Source organism: Eurytemora carolleeae, unplaced genomic scaffold (assembly GCF_000591075.1).
Source record: "Eurytemora carolleeae unplaced genomic scaffold, Eaff_2.0 scaffold126, whole genome shotgun sequence".
Lineage (NCBI taxonomy): Eukaryota > Metazoa > Arthropoda > Copepoda > Calanoida > Temoridae > Eurytemora > Eurytemora carolleeae.
In genome coordinates this window covers 368409-375216 of record NW_019396159.1, presented here as the reverse complement: position 1 = coordinate 375216, position 6808 = coordinate 368409, and the positions used below count along the sequence as shown (strand labels likewise).

Below are 6808 nucleotides of genomic sequence, written 5' to 3'. Positions count from 1 at the left end.
CCCCCCCCCCCGCCATCAAATTGAGATGACTTCATGTTTTCAGGAACATGGTTCCATTAAGAATATTAGTTTCCCTGAACACACATGATCCGTCAGCCCTTGTAATTGCTCCAAGCTCACAAAACATTGGTCTACGAACAAAATTTACTTTTACAAGAATTTAAAAAAAAGAGAGAAAATAAGAATGTAAAGGGTAAAATTTGTTGTTGAAAGGATCTGTAAGCACAATTTCATGTGACCAACCATGCAAAGATGGCAGTCCAATTCACAACGGTACCTTAAACGCTTTGTCTGATCAAGAGTAAATAAGAAATTAATTTTTATAACTGATAATTTTCAATCTAAGTTTTTCTATATGTGACTTATCTGCAGGACAACATAAGAACTATCAGAATTTAACACTTTTATATCTAGAAAATTGCGATAACAATTTTAAAGGATGAATGAGTTTTTTTTGAAAAAAATTGTCAGATTTGTTTTTAGAATTGCAATAATTTTGATCACGTAGATTTGTTTACCTTAACGACGACTGGTTATCTGTCTCCATATTATCTGAAAAAATAGAAGTGATGAAGAAATGTATTTAAAAAATTTATAAAATGTGCAGATATAATTATCACAAGTTGCAAATTGATATATTTGTACGCAAACAAAAAGTATATTATTAGTAAAATTAATAATTTATGATACATTTCATAATTAAATTAATCGAAATTCAACAGCAAATCAGATCTTTCATTTCATTAAAAATCACAATTCGATATCTGAAATAAAAGTTATCACAGAGAGAATCTAAATTATCAGATCTGGAAAACACAATAAAGATCTTATATGGTTTTATCTAACTATATTTTCAACTGGTTGTTTCGTGTTCTTAAAATGAACTAAGAAACAAAAATTCAGCAAATTATTTTTATCTTTGAATAAGGGAAGATAACAAAAGTGAGAAAAGTAGAAAACTCAATAAACTAATTATGGAAGCTTGAGGAAATAATTAATAAAAGCATCAGTCTGTAAATAACATATCAAACATTGCTACATATAATATAAATATTAGATAAATACTGGTAAAATACAATTTTCAAAAATAATTGGACGGATTCAATTATTTTAAATGTAAGCTCTTGCCAAATATTTCTTGGTATGCGTAAGATATAAAAAACTGGTGAAAAACTGGTGAAAAACACTGGAAATGCGGGAACATTGATTCTCAAACTCGTAGTAAAATCCACGAAGATTAAATTGATCCATAACCCTCGCCTGAAATCAAAAATATGTTAACAGACAAAATACAGAGAAAACGTAATAATACAAAATTGTACTGTACGCATGCGATGTGCATGTGAATTTAATTGGAAACCGAACAAATATTCTTCGATTTTTTAAAATTTAATGTATAACAAAATAATTGATTTTATAGGAGGATATGTGCATGTTATGTATACTGTATGTTTACCTACTCTACAGGATGGTCCAATGTAAACGGACATAAAATAAAACTGGAATATCCTGTAGATTATATTAGTTTACTAGAACCTATGGTTAGTGTGAAGATAGAACTAAAATTTTCCACCGGTTTCCGCTGCAGCTGGAGAACCAGGGGGAGGAGGGGCTGCAACAGATACAGACCTAATCATAAAACAATAAAAAAAATTTTATTTTATTTATCATGATGCAAACAAATCAAATCATACTTTTCAGGGATTGCTTCAGGCATCCTTCCCATGAGGAAAAGTTTCAATTCCTTCATATATATTCAGCTCTATCTTCATTAATTCTGGGATATTTCACAGAAAAATCAAATTTCAATTGTTTCGAGGATTTTTATAAGAATTAAAATTTGTTCACCTCCACTTTCTATACATGATGAAGAGATCGACCAAGAATGCCAGGAGAAGAGCTATCACGACTACCTACAGCACAGGGGTATTAGAAGTACTGTGGGGAAAATATGTTGCTAGCGGGGTCTACGCCAACTACTCTCCAAGTATACAAGGATAATAAACCCCTTTCGCTAAAGTCTTTGGATTTATAAAACCAAAAAGTGATTCCAACCTTAATCTTCAGTTTAAATAGTAACCAACACTTAATAATGTATGATCAAGTTTCTACAATGTGCATTGTTCTATACCCTGTAAGATAAAAACAATTCTGTAGCAAAACTATAACATTAAATAAATAAGCAAAACAATAACATTAAATAAATAAGCAAAACAATAACATTGGGTAAATAATCAAAACAATAACACTTGAGTAAATAAGCAAAACAATAACATTGGGTAAATAATCAAAACATTAACACTTGAGTAAATAATCAAAACATTAACATTGAGTAAATAATCAAAACATTAACATTGAGTAAATAAGCAAAACAATAACATTGGGTAAATAAGCAAAACAATAACACTGAGTAGATAAGCAAAACTATAACATTAAATAAATAAGCAAAACATTAACATTAAATAAATAAGCAAAACATTAACATTGAGTAAATAAGCAAAACAATAACACTGAGTAGATAAGCAAAACAATAACATTAAATAAATAAGCAAAACAATAACATTGGGTAAATATTCAAAACAATAACACTTGAGTAAATAATCAAAACAATAACACTTGAGTAAATAAGCAAAACAATAACACTGAGTAGATAAGCAAAACTATAACATTAAATAAATAAGCAAAACAATAACATTGGGTAAATAATCAAAACAATAACATTAAATAAATAAGCAAAACAATAACATTGAGTAAATAACCAAAACAATAACATTGGGTAAATAATCAAAACAATAACATTGGGTAAATAATCAAAACAATAACATTAAATAAATAAGCAAAACAATAACATTGGGTAAATAAGCAAAACAATAACATTTATTAAAATCTATTAAATGACTTACTGATCGTAAAAAACTTACCAAGATAAGCTTGAACCCAATGATGCAAAGGATAAGATCCAAAACAAGCAGAGCAGACCATAACCCCAGATAGATAAGATGCTGAAATTCAAAATTCAAAATCGGACATTCATTCTTTGAGCATCAAACAACAGCCTCAATTTTTGATCATCGGAAGACGGAGTTTTCTTTCTAATTTGGCATATCCCGATGTTTTTATTCTGTTTAGTGAACTTTTATGGTGGAAAACGCATTTGAAATATCAAGTCTTAAGTAAATTTTGATATCTTGATAATTTGAAATGAAAAAGACACTTAATACATATGTTTTTTTTCTGATAATAATGCATCGTAGAATTGAAAAACATTGATTTTAGATGTTTCCTAAAAATTATTTACTCTATCTAAGACAAATAAGGAATATTTTCTGAAAAATGGATTAAAATTATCTTAAATTTAACTACTTACTAGTTTCATGAAGAATGGGAACTTTGCTTCTATCATAGGAGTCAGGTTGGTTATATGAGTAAACAGTAAAGTTCCAGATATAATAACAGTTGTCCAGAACAGGAAGGATTCAAACCCTTAACAACAGATTTCAAATAGTTCAAACAAGTGAGCCTCCATATGAAAAGGACTGAGCCGGATTGACAAGGGTATCCTTTAAACCCTTATCTGATCAATAATGTGGAAGATAAAGGGTTTGCAAAAGTCTAACGATCTTCTCCGTTATATCTGCAAAACACACAATTAATTTTTATAGACAGACAGAGCTGTTACAGGTAGAGTTATGAATAGAATACTTTCTTCTCTTAGAACAATTTTAAAAAAAATTTCAGTATTTATAATTATTCAACACAAAAGGTTTAAAACAGTGAAAAAGAATGCGTATTGCGTGTTCTTCACTAACAGAAGAAATAATCGTTAAACTACATCAGTAAGTTCTTTCGAACTTAAAAATATACATTCGACTGAAAGTAAAAACAGAGGTTTATATTTCTAAGAGTTAGCAGAAGGAGGAATAACTTTAGAATTACAACTTTTGATATATTTTGAAACAAACAAAATTTAATTTATTCTAAAAATTTAGTATTTTACCTATATCAGCCAAAATTCATTATTTCATTATATTCATTCATATATAAACTGTAGAAAAATAATATTCTTCAAGAAAATAAAAACTCCATTAAGAAAAAATTAAGAAAAATATACCGCTGGCTAATATTATCCCTGTTATTCCTCCGATGACGCCAACAACCTAATTAAATAAAATAAATTCAAAAACTCTTTTTATAAAAGTTAAGTTTTAACCAATTTTCAAGAGATAATTTCGCTTACCACTTCAGAAGCTTTTGCTATTCCAGGCATAGTTTTTATAAATCCTAAGTCCCATGTTAAACCCATCTTTTCTGAAATATTTGAATTTTTGTCAATTCTAAACCATATCCTAGAAACGACATTACAGATCCAAAACCATATCCTAGAAACGACATTACAGATCCAAAACCATATCATAGAAACGACTTTACAGATCCAAAACCATATCATTTTCTTCAATATGTTCTTTCTGGTGTAAAGGTATTCTCTCCTGTCCAAGGAAAACTCCCGATGTTCTTCTGATCTAGAAACGACTTTACAGCCAAATTCTGAACCTTATCCTGGAAACGACTTTACGGATTCTAAACCATATCATGGAAACGACTTTACAAATCGTTTTTTTTGTAAAGTTTGCACATTCATTCCAGCAAGTTTATTCAACACTAGTTCCTTCGATTTCTTTAAATTCTCTTTAATCGTTTTCATGTTATCTTCTTCAATATGTTCTTTCTGGTGTAAAGGTATTCTCTCCTGTCCAGGTAAAACTGTTCTGATCAGTGATCAAGATATACTTCTTAGTTTGAGAATGAATTCCAGAAGATGCATCTGAACCCTGATCTCCACAGGTTTACTGCTCACAAAAAATCCTTAAAGAAATATATTTACTTTAAGTAAAATTTGTAGACTAACTGTGAATATAACTTCACATTTACAACTTAACAAAATAAAAATTAAAAACAAATAATTAAACAAAAAAAGAAGGGGGGGGGAAGAAGTAACTGGAACTTTTTTCTTCAAAAAAGAGTTTGTCAAAGTTTTTTTCTGAAATAACAAAAGGTCGATTAGTAGACATAAAGAATGTGAAGATTAGCTCTGAACGCTGGGTTGCAAAACATCCTGATTTAGCTCCTAACCCATATGTTAAGTAAATACCTGGTACTCCAGCTTTCTCCAGGGTTCCCTGCTGATCAGAAACCTGACCAAACCAAACATATCTATTATCAATATTATTTCAAAAAATAGAAATGGCAACTGGCAGAGATGTAAGTTATACATTGTATTATCTTGGCTTTTTAGAAATTTTTGGCGCAAAAAATTAGTTATCTTCTACTATAACCAAATCCTTCGAAATAGTTTATTTTCGTTATGTTGGTTATATTTCCCATTTAGTTTGGGGGAAAAAAATAAAAATAGCATTTAGTAATTTGTTTAAAATTCCCAAGTTTTAGTTCAGCTAAAAACAACCTCAAACATAATCTACTACTCTTCCCAAACCTCCTAAATATTATTTTTAAGAAGGGAGAACTGTTTACTGCTACAGATTTTTATGGTTCTTGACTGATAAATAGGACTATGATGATGTAAACTCACATGAAAAATATTTCCTACTACATTTAATAAATACTTTTGATGGATTCGGATTTTACACGGCAATATTTACCCCTGATAAAACCACCTGTGTTTAGTTTCCAGTTGTTTTATCTGTGTTGGAGACGGGTTTCGGGAGTTCAGGAGCTGAATCTCGGAAACCTGCTTCTGCAAGAACTGTCGCCTTAAACATTCAGGGTTTAAAAACAATGCTTTCTTTTGATATTAATAATAATAGATAAATAGATCTTTTAATCCGTAACAAACCATAACCGTTTAGTACGTTCGTGAATTTATCAATTCTAATTTAAATATGTCTGCAAACAGTGGCGCAACTTGCACTTTTGTGAGGGAGGGCGAAAGAAAATTTTGAGGGGCTTGGGTTGGGGGTACAGGGGTCTAGCCCCCCGTCGGAAAAAAAATTTCAAAAAAACCGCTGCAATTTCATGATCTGGAGAAAAAAAACCATTTTTTAATTGTGGAAGGGTATGATCTATGCTCAATAATATGACAAATACTTCCAACAGCTTTAAAATGAACGACATTAGTAAATTAATCATGTGTGGGAAGCGCCAACAATGTAATTCTTCTAGCGTCTTTTCATATGTTTCTTAGTGTCGGTTAGTCATATTCACTATGTATATAAAGTCCCCTATTACAGTCTACAGCAATTTTTTTTTCAATTCATCCACAAATCAGTTGTCCACTATAAAGTACCTTAATCATAGGTTAGTAGTTCCTGGCAGACCTTGACTATATATTTCGTCTGTCCTTAAGCCATAATAGTCATTCTGATCAAGTACCTCTGTCCTTGTTTGCCAGTAAGGAGCTTGCCCTGTTTTCCTCTCATAGTCTGCAAAAGTCCTAATACTTGTCTGATATAATCCTTATTACATTTCTTTTTATTCTTCTTAGGTTTTTAGGTTTTGTGTAACCTTAAAGTTAAATGGTATATGTATTGTAATACTCATAAGAAGTAACATATATAGATGTTTTTTAGAGAGGATAAATTAAGAATGACTGATTTTCTTTCAGTCGAAAACGAGAAAATAGTTAGAAATTCTATAGGAAATGATGCACGAAGCGCCAAAGAACAATTTTGTTATTTTTTCTTCATTGACAAAATTTGAAAAAAAGATGGTCCACAATCATGATCATGCTGGAGTCAAGTGAGGGGGGCGAGAGGGAGTCTAAATTTGCTGAGGGGAGGGCAAAACTCGGTTC

General features: G+C 30.4%; 3 protein-coding genes across 5 annotated transcripts in view; all 3 read right to left on the bottom strand.

Annotated features, from left to right (window-relative positions):
• Positions 1–610, bottom strand: part of LOC111696758 (exosome complex component RRP46) — a 2696-nt gene extending 2086 nt beyond the window's left edge. For both annotated transcript variants that reach the window (XM_023466487.1, XM_023466486.1), the window contains exons 1-2: positions 519–610; positions 75–131 (exon numbers count right to left, since the gene is read on the bottom strand). In XM_023466487.1, coding sequence (XP_023322255.1) covers positions 75–131; positions 519–547 — 86 coding nt within the window. In that variant the 5' untranslated portion in view covers positions 548–610. The remainder of the gene's footprint in view (positions 1–74; positions 132–518) is intronic.
• On the bottom strand, positions 552–4761 carry LOC111696756 (uncharacterized). 2 transcript variants are annotated; one of them, XM_023466484.1, is made up of 7 exons: positions 4238–4761; positions 4112–4157; positions 3368–3483; positions 2922–3002; positions 1849–1913; positions 1574–1629; positions 552–1260 (listed from the first exon to the last, which is right to left on the bottom strand). In XM_023466484.1, the coding sequence occupies exons 1-7, from the start codon at positions 4445–4447 to the stop codon at positions 1238–1240; spliced, it is 597 nt and encodes a 198-aa protein (XP_023322252.1). In that variant the 5' UTR covers positions 4448–4761; the 3' UTR covers positions 552–1237. The 2 variants fall into 2 exon arrangements, with proteins under 2 accessions (XP_023322252.1, XP_023322253.1); XM_023466485.1 differs by having other exon boundaries at positions 1537–1629; positions 4238–4757.
• The window catches only part of LOC111696767 (gonadal protein gdl), a 2978-nt gene continuing 474 nt past the window's right edge, over positions 4305–6808 (bottom strand). The window contains exons 2-4 of the mRNA XM_023466497.1: positions 5683–5768; positions 5150–5211; positions 4305–4863 (exon numbers count right to left, since the gene is read on the bottom strand). Coding sequence (XP_023322265.1) covers positions 4778–4863; positions 5150–5211; positions 5683–5768 — 234 coding nt within the window. The 3' untranslated portion in view covers positions 4305–4777. The remainder of the gene's footprint in view (positions 4864–5149; positions 5212–5682; positions 5769–6808) is intronic.